This window comes from Tachypleus tridentatus, chromosome 7, assembly GCF_004210375.1.
Source record: "Tachypleus tridentatus isolate NWPU-2018 chromosome 7, ASM421037v1, whole genome shotgun sequence".
Taxonomy (NCBI): domain Eukaryota; kingdom Metazoa; phylum Arthropoda; class Merostomata; order Xiphosura; family Limulidae; genus Tachypleus; species Tachypleus tridentatus.
In genome coordinates this window covers 36,826,293-36,847,831 of record NC_134831.1, presented here as the reverse complement: position 1 = coordinate 36,847,831, position 21,539 = coordinate 36,826,293, and the positions used below count along the sequence as shown (strand labels likewise).

At 34.1% G+C, this 21,539-nt stretch overlaps 1 protein-coding gene across 3 annotated transcripts in view; it reads right to left on the bottom strand.

Annotated features, from left to right (window-relative positions):
* Positions 1-4,372: 4,372 nt before the first annotated feature.
* The window catches only part of LOC143255443 (paired box protein Pax-6-like), a 156,285-nt gene continuing 139,118 nt past the window's right edge, over positions 4,373-21,539 (bottom strand). For 2 of the 3 annotated variants that reach the window (XM_076511115.1, XM_076511114.1), the window contains exons 5-7: positions 16,281-16,544; positions 15,777-15,973; positions 4,373-6,509 (exon numbers count right to left, since the gene is read on the bottom strand). In XM_076511115.1, the coding sequence (XP_076367230.1) occupies positions 6,237-6,509; positions 15,777-15,973; positions 16,281-16,544 (734 nt within the window). In that variant the 3' untranslated portion in view covers positions 4,373-6,236. The remainder of the gene's footprint in view (positions 6,510-15,776; positions 15,974-16,280; positions 16,545-21,539) is intronic. The other variant, XM_076511116.1, reaches the window with a different exon arrangement.

Below are 21,539 nucleotides of genomic sequence, written 5' to 3'. Positions count from 1 at the left end.
AAACAAAAGTTATATTTCACCTGCAATACACGCGAGTAGAATGGGAAATGTCCGTATTGAAGTTTGTTTGTTTTGAATTTCGCGCAAAGCTACACGAGGGCTATCTGCGCTCCATATTGAAGTCACCTTCTGAGCATACGTAATTAACGTAATTTCAAAACATTAAACCTCTTTTAAAATATTCTCTAATATCAGAAAAAAATATATGCTTTCCTTTTAAAGAAGCTTTACACAAATGATAAGATACTTTGGATTAGTCAGTCGATTTTGATTTTCAATCTAATGTCTTAATTCAGTAGTTTTCAATACGTGATTCGCAAAAACCTTTCATTGGTCAGTGTAAGGGTGACGTAAAGGAAGAGGCAATATAAAAACCAATAAAAAACGTTCATTTGATCCAGAAACATAAATTTTGAATAAAAGTCTAATATTTCTGTAATTTTGTGATAAATAAACTCAAACAATTACAGAAACCTTCACTTTTTTGTACGTTTTTATCACAAGCACAAAGATCCCAATACATCGAAATATTTGTACAATGGTAACTAACCTATATACTCAGCTAAAGCCATTAGTAGTTGACCTCATTTTAATACAAGTTACACATTTTACAGTCAGGAAGAAAGAACATTTTTAAAACAGGAACAACGTGTTGATCACGGCTGCGATTATTCATACGTACATGAAGAATATTTTAGTATTTAAATCAACAATCTAATAATATATTTAATTTTCAGAATTGATAGTTGTTACTTAGACACGTGTATATCAGGTCGGGTGAACTGATAGATTACTTAGTTATGGCTGAACAGAAAACAGAAACAGAAAGTGAATAAACATAAAAACGTGGACTATGTCATGCGAAATATTTGCATAATATAAGGAAATGTCTGGGAAAATAATTATCAAAGACATAACCAGATGTGTCTGGGTATTACTTAATTATGGGATTGTTTGATTTATTCATAAAGCTTTTAAATTTGTTGTTGTTGGTGGTGGTGTCAGGCTCGTGTTTTAGTATTGTGACGTTTCGTTCAGAAAAACTGTTTTTGTATTTACTCCTATGTTCATGGACTTGAAAAGGTGTTTTGAGTTTATTTTAACCGGATGCTCAAGTTACGTCATGTTTCACCTACTGTTCAGCTGCTACATTTTTTTTTTGTAAATGTTTCCTGGTGAAGTTGGTTCGTTATGCAATTTTCTTAACACGTACTTAATTTTCATTCCAAGGGTGAAAATAAATATAAGCGTTTTATTAAGGTTGTATATATTTGCTAGTCTTTTTGAAATTTCTGATAGAGGTACGCCAATATATTATATATATATGAAATGGTGTAAGTAATTAGTTTTCATCTGTTTTGTGTGAGTGTACCTTGCAACAAATAAATATTTAAATAATAAAAAAACTAGTATTTCACACACTCGTTTATTTACTCAAAAGAACTGTTACTACAGGTTTGCTGGTTGAATTCCAGTATGAAGTATAGACTCAGAAATCACCATGTTAAGACGTGAAACACTTCATTACTAAATAATGTTATTTCTGAAAGTGCATAGAAACCTTCAATCGTAATAGGAAATTAGGTAATTTTCCAAAAATACTATTCATATTGGTTTTAGAGGTGACTTATTGATTTTTTTTTCAATTTTTGTTTGATTTTTAAAACATTTCAAACACATTTTAAAATGTTCTTGAAAACAACTTACTGCTCTACTTTCATATTCCGAAACAGAAGGTTTGAAGTCATCATCCAGTATGTAACTTAGTTTTTGATTATCTTTAGGTTTGTTTGTTGTTTTTTTTATTTAGCGCAAAGCCACACGAGAGCTATCTGCGCTAGCCGTCCCTAATTTAGCAGCGTAAAACTAGAGGAAAGGTAGCTGGTCATCACAACCAACTGTCAACTCTTAGGCTACTCTTTTACCAACGCTCCCACGGCTGAAAGGGCGAGCATGTTTGGTGCGACGGGGACTCGAACCCACGACCCTCAGATTGTAAGTCGAACTCCTTAACAAACCTTGCCATGCCTGACTTACTATCATTAGGTCAATATCTAAAAGCTTTGACATGACCAAGAAAAACGACCCAAGTCCGTCACTCTGATGGTTGGGTATATTGCTGACCGAATTCCTTCGTCACGACAAATAAAACTCATTCCATCGTTACAATGAATGATTTTTGTCTTCGTACAAGTTCATCATCGAAAGTTAGTAAACTATTAAATTAATGTTTTACATTCTACTATTTATTTTCTGAAAAGATCGATTTCATTGAACTAATAAACGGTTTTTGAAAATAACCTTTTCTCATTTACAATAAGCCTTTCGCACATTGTTTGCTCGAAATCCATCTCCTATACTACCTTCGTTGATAATTTGTAGGTAACATTGGTATTTTTTTACTTGAATTATGCGGCTAAGTCTTCGTAGTTAAGTGATACAACAGAATAGTTTAGGTTTGTTTGGAATTAAGCACGAATATGCACAACGGGGTATCTGTGTTCTGCCCACCACAGGTATCAGCATTCGGTTTCTAGCTTTGTAAGTCAGCAAACATACCGTGTGCTATTGAAGGGGGACAATCTTTTAGGATTATTAAAATTGTAGTTTCGTACAAAACAGTATTATTACGTTTTTGATGCACAGTCTCCTAATGATGAAGTAGTCAAAGTATTACTAATCAAAATTTCGCCAAACATTACGTTCGTATAACCAATCTTTCGATGAACTGATTTTTACAAAATGAATTTAACCATCCTTTCCAAAATAAAATATTCATACACTTGGATAATAGACTTATTTAGATTTGAGATTTAGAATTTCAAAGACGAGGATAACTCTTGACTTAATGATACTGAAAAAAAAAGGGATATGGATCAACTTGGAGCATCAGAGCGATCCAGATAAAAACCTGTCAAAAAAGCAGTACCATAACTGTGATAAGCGATGTTTTGAGAAACCACAAAAACAAAGGTCAGTGCATAAGTAGTCCACGTGACACAGACAACAGTACGCAACATATTTAAAAAGAATGTCCATCTGAGAACGAGGCCATTAAGGTATTGGTCCAGGCTTCCTGTCATGCCTCCTGTTCAATCGTTGCATCCAGCTAGAGCATAAAACGAATATTCCTACTACTTCGTATGAATACATATCTTTCAAACTGTTGGAGTTCTTTCTGAACGTTGAAAAGAGAGATGTGCTCTGGACACGTCAGTCTCACGACAGAGTCTTTTGCAATGCTAACTATACTACAGGCTGTTGTCAAGGTGTGCGGTCTTTAGATATAGCATAACCAGACACAGGGATATGGATTCTAACGGCATGGCGAGGCACCAGCATTGTTTTAAAGTAACTTACTCAACCTGAAAGACATACGTCTTAAAGTCAGTTACTTAAAAACCATTTTCATAATAAAATATTGGCATTTTAAACTTGTGAATAGAACGTATAGAACAAAATAGTACGAAACCTTTGTTTACTAGCAGTGTCTTGCAATTTATGAGTATTTTACTCAATAAATAATGTTTTAATACAAATTTTCTAATTCTGGTTAATTTATCTGGTTAAGGTACAATAATGCATGATAAAAATAACCTCATTACACACGTTCCTGTACGAAGGTGAACTGTATCTCGCAGTAGAAAGAAGTGTTCCAAAGCTATTAGAAAATTGAATGCTGTTTTTTGTATAATGTGTAAAAGATATTGAAGTTATTACATAATGGAATATATATTTATTAGTACTATTTGTGGACGTTGTGTTGGTTCTTTGAAACACTGCATTTTTTCAGTTCTCTTGACTGGTATTACAATAAAACGAGATCTCTTTGTTAAGGACATTTTAGGCTACTGTGATTAACTGGTACAGGAATGAAAACGACATGAAACTCATGTGGTACTGACCAAAACACACAATATCTCAAACTTTATCGTGTTGGCTTACACACGCATTCTCCTTGTTTTTCTTAGTTCTATTGTAATAGTATTCGATAACAAATACTGTTTAGTTGAACTGTAAATGTAGACAGGGAGAAAAGAAATAGTTCGTGAGCAGGAAACTAGCTTTCTGTTTTCATACTGTTCTCTTGGTGTTGTATATCATAACTAAAATGTATGTATCTTCTCACCTACACTGCTTATAATGAGAGTAACTTTCGAATCAATCTGAATTCCATAAAGAGTTTGAAATATCGAACTAAGAAGCAATTACAATAAAATGAGGCTGAAACGTGGATACAAAGTTTTCACGTGGTTTCCAAAGAGAACTTCATATTAACAGAGCACTCAGCTGCTTATGGAGTTGAAACGTGGATACAAAGTTTTCACGTGGTTTCCAAAGTGAACTTCATATTAACAGAGCACTCGGCTGCTTATGTTTACGAAGTGACTTTATTAAATACTTCTTACAAACACGAAACAGTGCACAAAATATTACATTACATATACACAGCAAATGACCAACTCCGACAATGAAGAATCACTAAGGTAATAAAACAGTTTTATTTTTTACCAAATATCAATAATATACAAGAACTCAATTTAAGACTTTCGTCATATTTCCATCAAGCAAACTAAACATCCTTATTTTACAGTTTTTTTGTTGAAATAAACTGTATACAGGAACGAATATGAAGCCTGCTTGGGTTTGAACGAAGTTAGTTTTTGTATTAAGTTTTAACAGTTCTCTTGAATTTTATATTTCTGAAACCACTTATGATAATATGATTATAAACAAAACCTAAATTCTAAACTTAAAACTACTTGACAAATTGAATTTGCGCCAAATTAATGCAGTGTTATTATACTTAAAAAATAACTCTTTTGGATATTGATAACTCGTTACATTTAGATCCAAAATATTAATTTATCAGAAGGAAAACACCTGCTGGTAAAATGTCATCACAGCTGCTAACTAATTCTATGTAACTTAAAGGTTGATTGTGGCTAGCACGTTCAGATATGGTTCTGTTATTTAAAATGTTTCACTACAAGAAACCACATAAGGTAACAATAGATTTTAATTTTAACCAATAACACCATATATACGTGTGTGTCTTTTAATTGAATAATTCCAGGCTAGGTTATAAGTGTTGTTTTTCTCTATTTTGAAATACTGAAAATTTAAAATGATTGTTCATTGTTTCTTGGGATATTTACTACTCTCTTTTAAAAAGTTAACTTAAATAACACTTGCAATACTTTCATAGGAATGTATGACCTTCTTTAAGTTAGGCATTTTGGCTTTTATGACTTTACTATTTGGTAAACTACTTCATTATGAAACTGGATCATAAAGAAAAGGCTTAGTAGTCGACAAATCTTAAGGTGCCATAAAAACAATCTTTATAAAAATATTACGATATTCATTGTCTGCCCATTAATACTTCACCATCATAGCTTCTTAACTGGAACATTTCGTTCTTAAGAAGTAAGACGAACATACTGAAGATCTAGAACAAAAACCTAGCGTTTAAAAACATTTTTGAGAACTTTTTGAATGCCTTGAAGATACTGTAAATTACTTTATATGAATAAGACATATAGCATATACGAAGTTTTACGTACAGAAAATTAAATACCTGTCGACAATATTGAGAAAAAAACTCTTTTTACAAATTATTAAAACTTAAGAATACCAAGTTCCTAAAATCAAGAAATAATTTTTAATTTCTATATAACTAATTCATTATATATATATGTGTGTGTGTGTGTGTGTTTTTAAAAACGTACCTTTAAAACTTTACATCCCTCATATTTATTAATAGTGAGAATGACTTTTGTTAATTTATAATACTTGCTGAGAGAAGGCCAGAGAAATGTTTCGTTTTCCCCCCAATAAGTGATTTACTGATGATTGTAATACAATTAAAGAAAAAGTTGGTTAGGAATTGCAGAATTTTCACTTTTCAAATCCAACTGTTTAAAGCGGTGTTCCTTGAAACGCCACAGTATTTATTGTAAAAAGTATATTTTTTTATCTTTCTTGTCAGATATTCACACGATAAAAAGATGTTTGAATTTACTGTTCTGTGGGTATTGATTCCTACATCGGCTCAAAGTCCATACTTCCTAAGGACGGAATTATGATTAAAAGTTAGCGTTTTGCAATCACCGAAACACTATGTTTGTGTCGGACTGAAACAACGTACGTAAAGAAAATTAGCACACACTTGTTTACAAACCTTTCATCTAACTAGGAACCCCGAAGAGAGTTCATGTTGAATGTATTCTTGGTCAGTCTGAAACAGGGGACTGAGGACTGGTTGTAGATGACGAAGAAGAAGGTCTAGCTGGTGAAAAAGCTGAGTTGAAACCTCCCATTTGAGGAACGTTGTCGCTAGGTTTTGGAGCCTGTGGGTGAAGTTGACTAGAGGGCGTTGTTGGCTCCGGAGAAGTTGAAAGTGGGCTGGAGGGGCCTGGTGACGAGACTTCTATGCTGTCCATAGGCTTGATAATGTTCATTCGCTGATGACGACGCCACTTGGCTCGTCTGTTGGAAAACCACACCTGTTTCAAACAACCAACAGTGGTATTGTGGGTCTGGAAGTCTGAACTTCTGTTAACCAAATTATTTATAAGAAACTTCCAATATTGTTAAGGATTATATAGTTTAACCAGTTTGGTATGCCTTTACAGTCAAGTCAGTCTGTAATACGATTACATGAGCTTAGAAACAACTGGGACTTATTCAACGAAGTTCATAAAACATTTTGTGATCTCATGTCGTGTCTATAATAACTTACCGGAAATGTAGAAGATAACAAAGGTTTATGAACGTACTATGTACATATGTGCATACAAAGAACACGGTGTGGTTTGTTATTAGTTTCTGTATCCTCTCTTTCAAGGTACAGTGACCATTGATATGGCTCATTAGAGGTATTATTAGGTTTAAAAACAATATCTATTACTTTACAATATCTTACCTGTCCAGAAGAACGCTTCATTAACAGGACATTAATTAGTTGTTTTTATTAAGTTACATGTACAGTGTTTTTATTAAGTTACATGTACAGTGGTTTTTGAGAAATATAGAATTGTTTTTACATTTTAGAGTTTGAGTCAGAATTATCACGATGCCTTGTTTACGTGTTTGGTCATTAAATATTTGCAAGGCAGTTTATAATCTTATTGAGTGAAGGTCACCTTTACCAAACACCAAAAAATGCAACACCGAAAGTAGGTGACTTTCATCTAGCACATGTGTATCATTCAAAATATACCTAGAAAGACCTTCAAAATATTATTACAACCTTCTCCAGAATATATCAACTAAAGCAGTTACAACTGTCGTTTTCTTTTGCCTTTTATCAAAGCATGTCCATTTCTTCTTTACCTTTTAAGGATGACAAAACGAGGAGACCACAGTGATTATCAAGATATAAGCTTGGCAACCAGTTTTTATGTAACCATAGGAACCAAGAGTTGTGACGTGTCAAGGTAATGAGGGTGCGTGAGACATATTACATACATATATGTATGTATGTACTTATAAAAGTTGAATGACCATGGTTCGGAGAGACATGAGCTTCTCGTTTATTGGTTGCAATCGAATTGCTGAGTCCACGCAGAGAGATAAACTAGTTTCTTCTGTAAATTACATAGCTTCAAAGTTAAACGGAACAGTTAAAAGAGTCTGGCTACAAATAAGACAACGAAATGATGACAATAGTTGAAAAAAAAATGAAACTGACTCATTTTTCTTGATTATATGATTAAGCAAATATAAGTTTTAGGAGAATAACGATTTTAAACTTGTCACTAATAAAAGTCTACAAAACAGGGCAGATTAAATATCAGTGGTGAAATAGTAGAAACGTGCAAGTTACTACGTTCTTCAAACATTGTCTATTTTAATAGTATATAATTATTTCTGGCATAGATTCAATGAAAAAAAAAAGTCCCTAGTTTATGTATATGTGTGTGTATATGGTTATGTACCTGACCGACAGTTTGTGATCGGTTTAAGAGCAAACAACTTAAAACTCACAAAATGTGACGTAAACAGAACCCACGTATTCAGATATTGTTCTACCTATGCGATGTAATAGAACCCACGTATTTAGATATTGTTCTACCTATGTGATGTAATAGAACCCACGTGTTTAGATATTGTTCTATCTATGTGGTGTAATAGAACCCACGTATTTAGATATTGTTCTGCCTATTTGACGTAACAGAACCCACGTATTTAGATATTATTCAACCTGTGTGATGTAACAGAATCCACGTATTCAGATATTGTTCAACCTATGTGATGTAACAGAACCCATGTATTTAGATATTATTCTACCTATGTGATGTGCAAGCAGTTAACAATTGAACCATAATTATTTTTATTATACACATTATTCCACAGAACAGGATTAGATTAACAGGTAATACTGATTTAGAATAAATAAATATAACAAGGTAGTGACGTTTACACTGATCAGCCAAGTTTTACAGACCCCCACACACACACCTGTAGAACACTCAATTAATTTGCTTATACATATCAAAACAGATTATTCGTGTGAATTGTATCAGATTACCACACTGGTGTATCCATAACACACTTAGTATGGAATATCATCTATCCCCTCATTATCTACAGCCCATGATTGTCTATCAAGAACAGCGATATCAGATGAATAAAGTTTAAACATATATATGTCATCAGACATTATCAGATGTTATGTCTGTCGACAGGAAACACGTGTAGTCGCCACTCGCCGGTTGGTTTGTGTAAAATGATCTAACAGGCTTTTTAACACGCAATATTAATTTTTTCATTCGACAGTGGTGAGAAATTGGCTTCGCTAATTGTTCTGAGCTTAGATATGACACGCTACAAAGTTACTAAAAATCACTTCGTAAACTAATGAAAACAGTGTTAAGTCACCGTTTGTTTTTTGTCTCTACAACAGAAAAATGTGAGAAGTGCACAGGAAGCACTTGTGTTACTTAGACAGGACAACAGACTATTGGATATGGTTACTCTAACAGCACAGACTGTTGGATATGGTTACTCTAACAGCACAGACTGTTGGATATGGTTACTCTAACAGGACAGACTGTTGGACATGGTTATTCTGACAGGGCAGACTGTTGAACATTTTTACTCTAACAGACTAGACTATTGGAAATTGTTACTCCAACAAGATAGACTGTTGGAGACATGATTATTCCGACAGACCCGACTGCTAGGCTTAGCATTAAAAGTAGTCTATATGAACGTCACTGTAATAGTATCCGTTTCACAATACTGTGTTTTTCTAAGGAACAAGAAACCTGGTCGTATTACCAAAAATTGGATGGAAGAGCACGTGAGTGACTTCCGTTTTCTTCCTTGCTCAGCACAACTAAAAAACCTCCATTCATTTCTACAATCCCTGTAGAATCAGCTACAGTTCATGCTGCTGAACAAATAGGCTATCATAGAAAACATCATATTCCGACAGTTACCTCAGTGAGTTTGTTTAAAGTTGGTCCAATCAGAGATGGAGGTGGTCAGTTGACCTAACCAAGTGTAGAAAGTTAGTTGGAATAGAAGAAATTCTTGGCATTTATTCGATACAGTTAAATATATAGATGGACGTATACAGTAGATATAATACTGTTAATCACATATAAACATAACGTATGCAATTATTAATTAGTCATACAAAGAGCTCATTGCTAATGTGACGATAAAGTAGAAGTATTATTTCGTCACATGACGACACTAAACAGTTTTTTTGTTCTTAAGCACTTAGCTGTACAATCGACTATCTGTGCTGTTACAACGTCACCGATCAAACCCCAAAATTTAGCGTTATTATCCCTTAAGCTTACAGCTGAACCACAGCCAGCAGCATATTCAACTAACGTACACCCTCCCTGCAGTGGTACAGCAGTATGTCTGTAGACTCACACCGCTAGAAAACCGGGTTTCGATACACTAGTGAGCAGAGCACAGACAGCTCATAGTGTATTTCTGTGCTTAATTTTAAACACAAACTGATTTATGTACTGATAATAAATTCGTGGATCATAGAATAGTTCAATTAAAACATTAACCAAATTTCTTCACAAAACTTTCTAAGTCTTCGAAGTTTTACCCAAATAGAGATGAGATTACCTTTATTTTGTAGTTATTAAATTCATGTATTATAAATTAAAGGGGTTTTCAAATCCTCTGTGGTCTGTCTTCTATTAAAACTCTACATGTAAAAGTTCTTTATAAATAATATGTCTTGCTTCTGTGCACGCTAATACGCTATTTGTTTAGTACGTAATCGAACATTTATAATAAAAGATAGTCTATTTTGGCAGAGTACTGTACTGTTCAGAGTGGAAAGATACATTACGTTAGCCTATATTTGATAGAAATGATTAAGTGCACGATTATTCGTACATCCAACACCTGGTGGCAGGATGAAAGAGAAATCCTCCACCCTTAGATCTCGCGTGATAAGACACCCGATACTCTCCACCCCATCCGAGCTTCGTGCTTCGATACTACACATTACAGAAACTCCGCCCCCAACGTGTTATTAGTTAAGCTTGTAATGAACTGAAAATGAAAACAGTGTAATTTGGAATATGGAACTAGAATGTAGGTTTCAAACTATGACTTTCATACTTTAGATATAAATGTTCTTCGTCACGTATTGTTTGGCTAACATACCTGAAATCGTTGTGAACTACAGTTATATATATATATATATATATACACTAAATAGGCTATACTACCTCTTCATAAACCTTGAAGGGAATGGATATAGGTTTTAAATAGGTGGTATAGTTTATTTAGTGTAGTTTAGGTACTTTGTGTGCTTAAACTTTGACGTTAGTATATTCATGTTCACTGAAGTAAAATCAGACTTTTAAAATTCTGTCATTTTCATATGTGTATTTGTGGTACACGTTTCTGTTGACCTTCTGTGGTAAAAGAATAAAGCATTCCACTGCTTACAATCAAACAATGGTAAATTAAGTGTCATTGTATGTCTCTGTTTAATGGCTGAGAATTATTTTGTTCTATAACAAAACTACATTAGACTATCTTCTGTCTCCATCACGGGGAATTGAACCCAGGATTTTAAGTCCCTAAACTTAGCACTGACCCACCAACGGATAGTGACTGACAAAGAAGAACCATGCGCAGTAGAATTATCAGATTTTGATATCTGATGTTATAAATACGTCTTCAACTTAGAATAACAAACCCAAATGTATTTCTGGAGTAAATCTGGGTTATTATTGTGATAAACTCTAATAAAAAACTAAACCTTCAGTTTGACAGGATTCTTTGATGATTAACCTATTAATGAAACATTATGTTATTTACATGTGAAAGAAAACAGTGACGTTGTATCCGTACTCTGATATAATTGTTTTAATTTGACTCAAACTGCCCCCCGCTAGTACAGCGGTATGTCTCCGGAGTTACAACGCTAAAATCAGGGGTTCGATTCCCCTCGGTGGGCTGAGCAGATAGCCTGATGTGGCTTTGCTGTAAGAAAATCACAATCAATCACTATTACGTAGATTTATAGGCCTGGCATGGCCTAGCGCGTTAAGGCGTGCGCTTCGTAATCTGAGGGTCGCGGGTTCGTGCCCGAGTCGCGCCAAACATGCTCGCCCTCCCAGCCGTGGGGGCGTTATAATGTGACGGTCAATCCCACTATTCGTTGGTAACAGAGTAGCCCAAGAGTTGGCGGTGGGTGGTGATGACTAGCTGCCTTCCCTCTGGTCTTACACTGCTAAATTAGGGACGGCTAGCGCAGATAACCCTCGAGTAGCTTTGTGCGAAATTCAGAAAACAAACAAACAAAGACTCAAACTGTTTACTAAGCGCTAGCTGTGGTATTAAATTTTCTTTCGGGTCACTTTGTTTTAATAACTTATGTAACTCACAGATAATGCTCTAGGTTGTTTTAGTCACTTTGTTTTCACGAGTTAAGTAACTGATAGGTTATAACGCAAGTTATTTTGGTCACTGTTCTCACAACTTCAATAACTAATAGATAATCACGTAAGTTGCTTTCGGCACATTGTTATTTGTACTATATTAAAGACTCACACTGGTATTCGTTGTTGTTGTTGAAAAAAACCTGTGCATTATTAAAATTATTTGTAGAAAGACAATAGAACATAAACCTGCCATTTGGAAGCTAAGGAACCGTGGGACATGGCATGTTCAGACTTGCTGTTGAAAAGGCATTTAACTATTGAATATGGTATGTCCAGACTTGCTGTTTAAAAGATATTGAGCTATAGGACATAGCATGTTCAGACTTGCTGTTGGAAAGATTTGAACTGTTGGATATGGCATGTTCAGACTTGCTGTTATAAAGGCATTGAACTGTTGGATAAGGCATGTTCAGACTTACTATTATAAAGCATTGAACTGTTGGATAAGGCATGTTCAGACTTACTATTATAAAGACATTGAACTGTTGGATAAGGCACGTTCAGACTTACTATTATAAAGATATTGAACTGTTGGATAAAGCATGTTCAGACTTACTATTATAAAGACATTGAACTGTTGGATAAGGCATGTTCAGATTTGTTGTTAAATAAGTTTACAAATATGGGAATAAAAACGGGCAGACAGATGAATGAATGAAAAATATATTATATTATATTATATTTCAGTAAATAGAGGAATGTAATAATTATAATAATAATTATTTAAACAATGAATAAGAAGATATATGCACAAAAATAATTAGATAATTCAAGGACTAAATATGGATAAATCTACGTAATAATGATTGATTGTGATTTTCTTACAGCAAAGCCACATCAGGCTATCTGCTCAGCCTACCGAGGGGAATCGAACGCCTGATTTTAGCGTTGTAAATCCGGAGACATACCACTGTACTAGCGTGGGGCGTACATAATAGTAACTCATAAAGTAATGTAACTGAAACGACCTTAAAAAGAAACTTGCTTATTCTGAAATATCCTGCATCAATATCCATATACAAGTGTAGACCACTACAGTATTACAAACGTATGCAAATATTCTTAATTATGTAAAATGTATATTCCTGGAAATCTTATCGGACCTAGACTCTTAATATAGAACCACGAAACTTATTAACGTTGGTTCTAACTCGTAAGGTCTTCGAAGAGGAGAAATCTGCTTTTACATATATATATATATATACTATTTTTTTATTCCACACTGAAGTCAGTTATTAAGTATCTAATAATGAAATATGCATTACACAACTACAAATACTTATTTTGTGCATACAAAATTTGTATCAGAAAAGCTCTGTTAACCAATGATTATTTAGATCGAAGAAAAACTGTTGAAACACGTATTGTTGTCTGACAAAAATCTTAAATTGTTATGGCATTTCTTAGAAAAAAATGTTTCCCCAAAGTTTTCCAATTACGAGTTCGTCGTTAACTTCTCTTTCAAATCTCCGCTAAGCCATTTGCTGTTAAATTTTAGGATATTTTGCTAAAACTAAGAAGGGGACTTTAATTACTGTTAATGTTTATTCAACATATTTTTTTTTCACCGTTTAATTCAGAGGAACTCTGTTTCACTTTATAATTTCAGGAAATCAAGCTACTAGTGGGTTATTGTAGAAACTTATTTGATACACATAGTTTCTCACTACTTTAATTTCTATACAGTTTCTCCCTACACGTTAATTCCTGTGTAGTTTCTTACCACTCTTGATATATGTACAGTTTCTCACTACCCTTAAAATCTGTACAGTTTCTTGATACCTATTAAATCCCTCTGTGGCTTAACGATTTTTGTGAATGTTAGGGGTAACACAAAATTCAAATTCCTACATTGGGTAGTATTTAGTTTAATAGAATATCCTGGTTCTTGTATTCCTTCTCGGAGTTCTTTAATTATTTTATAACGTATTAATTCCTTTTGATATTGTACAGTTTAAATGTGGGTCCTGTTTTAATGGATCCCTTACAACGTATTAATTCTTTTTAATATTGTACAGTTTAAATGTGGGTCCTGTTTTAATGGATCCCTTACAACGTATTAATTCCTTTTGATATTGTACAGTTTAAATGTGGGTCCTGTTTTAATGGATCCCTTACAACGTATTAATTCTTTTTAATATTGTACAGTTTAAATGTGGGTCCTGTTTTAATGGATCCCTTACAACGTATTAATTCTTTTTAATATTGTACAATTTAAATGTGGGTCCTGTTTAATGGATCCATTACAATGTATTAATTCCTTTTGATATCGTACAGTTTAAATGTGGGTCCTGTTTAATGGATCCATTACAATGTATTAATTCCTTTTGATATCGTACAGTTTAAATGTGGGTCCTGTTTTAATGGATCCATTACAATGTATTAATTCCTTTTGATATCGTACAGTTTAAATGTGGGTCCTGTTTAATGGATTCCTTACAAAGTATTAATTCCTTTTGATATCGTACAGTTTAAATGTGGGTCCTGTTTAATGGATCCCTTACAACGTATTAATTCCTTTTGATATTGTACAGTTTAAATGTGGGTCCTGTTTTAATGGATCCCTTACAACGTATTAATTCTTTTTAATATTGTACAGTTTAAATGTGGGTCCTGTTTTAATGGATCCCTTACAACGTATTAATTCCTTTTGATATTGTACAGTTTAAATGTGGGTCCTGTTTTAATGGATCCCTTACAACGTATTAATTCTTTTTAATATTGTACAGTTTAAATGTGGGTCCTGTTTTAATGGATCCCTTACAACGTATTAATTCTTTTTAATATTGTACAATTTAAATGTGGGTCCTGTTTAATGGATCCATTACAATGTATTAATTCCTTTTGATATCGTACAGTTTAAATGTGGGTCCTGTTTAATGGATCCATTACAATGTATTAATTCCTTTTGATATCGTACAGTTTAAATGTGGGTCCTGTTTTAATGGATCCATTACAATGTATTAATTCCTTTTGATATCGTACAGTTTAAATGTGGGTCCTGTTTAATGGATTCCTTACAAAGTATTAATTCCTTTTGATATCGTACAGTTTAAATGTGGGTCCTGTTTAATGGATCCCTTACAACGTATTAATTCTTTTTAATATTGTACAGTTTAAATGTGGGTTCTGTTTTAATGGATCTCTTACAACGTATTAATTCTTTTTAATATTGTACAATTTAAATGTGGGTCCTGTTTTAATGGATCCATTACATTGTATTAATTCCTTTTGATATCGTACAGTTTAAATGTGGGTCCTGTTTTAATGGATCCATTACAATGTATTAATTCCTTTTGATATCGTACAGTTTAAATGTGGGTCCTGTTTTAATGGATCCATTACAATGTATTAATTCCTTTTGATATCGTACAGTTTAAATGTGGGTCCTGTTTAATGGATTCCTTACAAAGTATTCATTCCTTTTGATATCGTACAGCTTAAATGTGGGTCCTGTTTAATGGATCCCTTACAACGTGTTAATTCTTTTTTTTGAGCAACGAAACAGGATATTCTTAATGTAATAATAACCTGAAGCCTGTACAGTTTAATAACGCTTACTGATATAGAAAACCCAAAACTGATTGGTTTCGCTAAAATATTTCTCACTTTACAGCTTTGAAATACATTTATTAAAGTGTATCCTAAATATTAAACTGTGTATGAAATTGCAACCCGAAGTTCATATCATTATAACTAGTGTAAGTCCAAGTCCAGATATTTTGGTAGTTTCTACAGAAATACACATATTCTGTAGCGACAGCAAACTCGACTTCGTTTTGTGTTCTAAAAAATAAATAATTAATGAAAGATAACAAGACACGTCACACTCACCTGTACCCTTGCTTCTGACAAATTAGTTTTAGCAGCAAGACGCTCACGGGTATTCACACATGGGTAATGTGTGTTTTCGAATTCTTCTTCTAGTACTTCTAACTGTTCAGGGCTGAAAGTTGTGCGATTCCGTCGAAACTTTGGTCTGTCATTTGTATCTGTACTCACTCCATCTTCACTGTCTTTGTCTGTTATGTCTGAAATTAGGTTTAATATTAGCAGTTCTTTCACTAAATATTAAAATTAGACGTGTAGGTGCCGGGATTTAGGTTTAACAGATGTTTTAGATTTTAAAAGATCAGGTTAAAAATAAATAGAAAAGTGTATTATTCTAGCGGTTCATTATCCCTGAACATTCGACATTTATGCACACATATATCTCATATTTTTCTTCCTTACACCTTCTTTCTCTCAGTACCATTATTTTCTTCATTCATCCAACTCTCTCTCTTCATAAACTTATTCGTTTTGTTTTTTCTTTCCCAAACGATGTACGGTACAAACCTGTAGTTCTTTGTTCCCGCAAAGAAGATATAGTAGCTAATGCCGCTGGATCTGTGGTTGTTCCAGGAGGGAGGTGTGATCCAGCGAAAGATGACCACATATGAGGGGGAGCTGCCGGGCCCCAGGGAAAAGCTGCGGCATATGGGTGGTACATATTGTAGCCGGCGGCACGTGCGAACTCTGCTGCTGCCCTTTCTGCTGCTCTGTTTCGTAGGATTCGGTTAATGGAACTAACACTTGGTGCAGTGTTATTGGTGCAAACTCCTAAAGATCAAAATACAATAACATAAAGTTTACCACTCTTGGTGTAGTGTTATTGGTGCAAACCCCTAAAGGTCAAAATACAATAACTTAAGGTTTACCACACTTGATGCAGTGTTATTGATGCAAATTCCTAGAGATAAAAATACAATAAAATATGGTTTACCACACTTGGTACAAACTTCTGAAGATAAAAATACAATAGAAGAAGGGTCGTAACGTGTGACAATCAGATGTTGTATCGTTCGACAAATATTTTACCTTGGAAGACTTGTTGTAGATATAATATATATTTCTTGACCTTTAAGAGTTAACGATGTCGCCATAGATACATGGTGACTGTTGTTAAATGGGTAGAGTATACTAAATTAGTAAACAATTAACACAAGAAAACCGAAAATCTCGACGATACTCTGTATGGTTGACTTGAATTATATTTATATCATATGAATAAAATAATGAACATTGTAACTTAAGACTATATTAATGTAACAACACAGTATTTTTTTTTATCTTTCCCATACATGTGTTGCTGGAACTGAAGCGGTATTGGCCCCTGAAGAGGGGGCGAATATTTACAGTACCAAAGTAGATTAGTTACTACGTATTTTCGTATTGTTTGTCTTCTTTCATGCAAAATTTTTTCCACCACGATACACTGTCTGCCCACAGATTAATAAAATGTCAATGGGCAATTTCTGTTTATCCATATTGTGACAACACGTAATATAACGAACTTGTCAGTTGTAATTACTGGGCTGGCAGAACGCTTGAAAACCAGAGAGCTGTTTTCAAACAAACTCGTTTCTTATGTACTTAATGATTCGGGAAATAAATTTTTAATTGTACCTTTATCGACTTACTTTGCAGTAGCATGCTAAGTTATAAAGAGGAATATATAAATATAAATCATGTATTTCGGTTTCCACGACTTTTTTCAAATCGATAGAAACAAACACCCTCTGTAAACATACCATGCTGGACACTGTGTCGCGTATTTTGATTCGTAAACTTGGGCCATCCGGATAAAGAAGCGGGTGTTTATGAAGTTACAGGAGTTTCGACTATCGTTTCACTGTAAATTATAAATGATACGTTCTCTACAAAACGTCGTTTCACACGTTTTGGTTCGTTGCTATAACTACATCACATCAGAATGGAATAATTTAGACCACGAAATAAAAAATCGACTTTTAACGACAGCCGTGATATGTTCCGCCTCTGTCGTTGTCACATCGGCGAACGTGTAGTGCTTACTGTTCAATCGTATATGTCATTATCATCCTCAGTTGTTCTCTTGCTTCCTTCTGTTCCATTTGTTTGTTTTTAAAACGTGGGAAGCGACAAGGGGGCTACAAATCTGTTATTCGTCTCCTTCACTAGACGAGAAACTAATTTCGTCAAGTAGGTAAAAACAAAAATAACGTATAAAAAACTGGTTATTTCCCTGATTTTGATTGTAAATTTTGTTTAGGTAGTAAGCTTCAACATTTTTCATTAAATAATTTACGACATAAGTATGTAAATTAAAATTCAATATTTGTTAGCGAGTTGAAAATAAAGTTTAATTAAAGTCGCTACGCTGCAAAACGAACGTACTTGAAAAGTAATTAAATTATGGATTGATATGTACACGTTCAAAATACGTTCTGAGCTTCAAATTAGCCAGTCTTGTAAACAATAATTCCTTCCTCTGAAACGTGAAGTAGAAGTGAAAGTATAAACATGAAAGTTAATGTAATGAACAGGTATTTATGATCCATCACCATCATTTAAAATTATAAAATATAAGATCCACTATCAATATTATGGATCATCCAACACACATATTTAATATTTACTGTCATTCAATACACGCGTTTTAGATCCACTATCAACATTAAGAATGATCCAACATACAGTTTGAACTTTCCCGTTGTTATAAAGATATAAAATGCATTTATTCCATAGGTAAAGTGGTTTCTATAGTTACCGTCTCGAGGACTCGTGGTTACAGAAACTCGTATTGTGTTAGTCAGACTCATTACAAAGTGTACGAAACCTATAAATAACTTCATAGATGTCTTATACTAAACTTCTGATATCGGACGCGATGTTAACGCTTTCAGAAATAAAAATATCTTCCGCTTAATGCTCAAGAAAAGAAAACACGATTGGTTTTAATACTGTTGTATTTTATTTTAACATTAGAAATGATTGTCATTTTCAAACTGTCGTCTTCCTTTTCGACTAGTTTCGTGAGGTATTCTAGATCTGAAAATTGATTTTCATTTCACATACTACCAAAGTTACTTCGATATTCGGTTGTTGAAACGAGTGTTTATTAGTATTATATCACGTTATTTTGATTGATGTTCTTTCGTGAGTCAGTAGCAAGTTAGTGAATTTACAAAATTAAAATTCGGGATTCGATTCCTCGTGGTGGGCAATGCTTGATTGAGTACACTATATTAAAAGCTCATGACGTTGTTTCCGTCCACGTTTGATCATGATATGTCTCATGACAGAACATTTTAAAAACTGTCTCGCAGAATAGTTTTTATTGTAAAGGTCTCAATAAAAGGTTAAATCCAGAGCACATCTCTTCTCCTAGCTCATTTTCCATAAGCTATCTATTGTAAAAAAAGACGACTGTTTTTAGTTCCTATAGGAACAGTTCAATGTTCAGCGTTTGGATATTTGACTGATACATTTTTATATAGAATATCAAAAATACCAGTTTGTTACGTTTCTTAGCTATTTGAAGTATGCAACAGCTGAATGAATGCGTCGTATAAGTAACTTATGTATACATGATCGCATGCCGCATTTACCAGAGAAGATCTTTCTTTATTATGTTTCATACTGTTACCTGTGGCATATGGACAGTTTTTATCACTGAGCATACTGTTTGTGAACTCGTGCCCATTACAAGACGCCTCTGTTTGCGTATCACAGGTGTGTTACGACTTGTTGCAGGTATCTTTCTGGATGGTCCTGGTGTCCAAACTTGACCCATGTTCCTTTGTTTTCTAAAGTACCAGGGATATACCCGTCGTGAAAATTCTAAACATTCGATCGAACACATTTTTATTATTTCAGTATATGAATATCATGTGTCAGAAAGGGTTTTCATACACAATTTTCAAAAATGATCCATTTTCGCTATCATCATACTACGCTAATCAATGCAAAAAACATAGTTCTAATTCTTTCATTCCAACGCGGCTTTCTATCTGTTGTACTTGTGGGATTTGCTTTATTTCCATAATAAAGTTCGTTTTAATATAACACACAGTCGAATCTTTATACTATTATTTAATGACCTGTGATTCGGAAGAAATAACTTGCTAGAATGCAACAATTTTTTTTTGTATTCATTGTTCATTAATTATGATTTAAATAAGGCTTTGGTATAGTTATAAAGAAAGTAACAACCATGAGGGTGATAATAATCGGTTTTTAATTATTAAAAATATTTTTTACACTCGAAAAACTTATTTGCAGCTCAAATGTAATACGAAGGTGTGTATACGTTACACCTTACACCAAGCCTTACACCAAGTCAATATGATGTCAAGTTGCAATTCTGTTGCTTTAAAACATACCTAATGCGGAGAGACATCAACAAAAATGACAATAAACAATTTGGACTTACCCCCATAGCCCGGCATGGCCAAGCGTGTTAAGGCGTTCGACTCGTAATCCGAGGGTTGCGGGTTCGAATCCCGGTCGCACCAAACATGCTCGCCTTTTCAGCCGTGGGGGCGTTATAATGTGATGGTCAATCCCACTATTCGTTGGTACAAGAGTAGCCCAAGAGTTGGCGGTGGGTGTAATGACTAGCTGCTTTCCCTCTTGTCTTACACTGCTAAATTAGGGACGGCTAGCGCAGATAACCCTCGAGTAGCTTTGCGCGAAATTCCAAACAAAACAAACAAACAAAGAAAACTCACCCCTTACTGAAAGCAACATTTAAAAAGTCTAAACGATCTGGTTGCTACTTCGTGGTAAACTGTGGGGTCACTTACGACTGTTTGTGCTCTAATGATCACTGTTGTCATGAAATCTATATTGAGTCTATGGTCAGTCGACTTGCGTTTCTTGGACGTCACCTTGTAAAGATATATGTTATTTTATGACGTAATTCCCCTCGCATGACCATTTTATCGTAAGAGTTCAGGCCTGGCATGGCCAATCGCGTAAGGCGTGCGACTCGTAATCCGAGGGTCCGACGGCTAGCACAGATAGCCCTCGAGTAGCTTTGTGCGAAATTTCAAAACAAACAAACAAACAAATCGTAAGAGTTCCATTTCTGTGTGTGTGTTCAGGTGTTCAGTTTCCAAAAGTTAAATGGCTATCAGCCTTTCGCCTGTCATCAACAAGTAACACTGTTCTTGAAACAAAAATCCCAAGTTAATAGACCTGAAGTCGAAATAGATGTACTATACTACCAACACGTGTGGTAACTGTAAGATGTGCCTAAACAGACGTACATTCTCATAGCAAAACATTAAAAGTAAACATCACTAACAATTCATTTAAGTATAATTTTTTTATAAAATACTTTTCGTCAGTAAGTTTATTCGACATTCCCCACATTACTTACTAGTTCCTGTACCAATAATGAAGGTCTAACGGAACATTTTATACAATGTTCCCCTTCTCGGTAGCACAGCTGTAAGGCTGAGGGCTTATAACGATAAAATTCTAGGTTAAATCCCTATAATGGACATAGTAGATATAACCCATTATGCAGCAGCTTTGCGCTTAAATAAAAAAAAAAATCCGGTTATATAATACACTGTTCAAAATATGTTTGCTAAGCAAGAAATGTTTAAATGGGCTCAATTACATTTGATTTATATAGTTAACTTACCAGCCTGTTGTAGGTGTCCGAACTTTTACTACTTTGCCCTCTAAAGAAGGGTTTTTAGAAAACGAAAATAATAGATAGCCCCCAATTATGAAAGCATATACCGAAAATAATTAATATTTATTAAGTAATATTATGTAGTT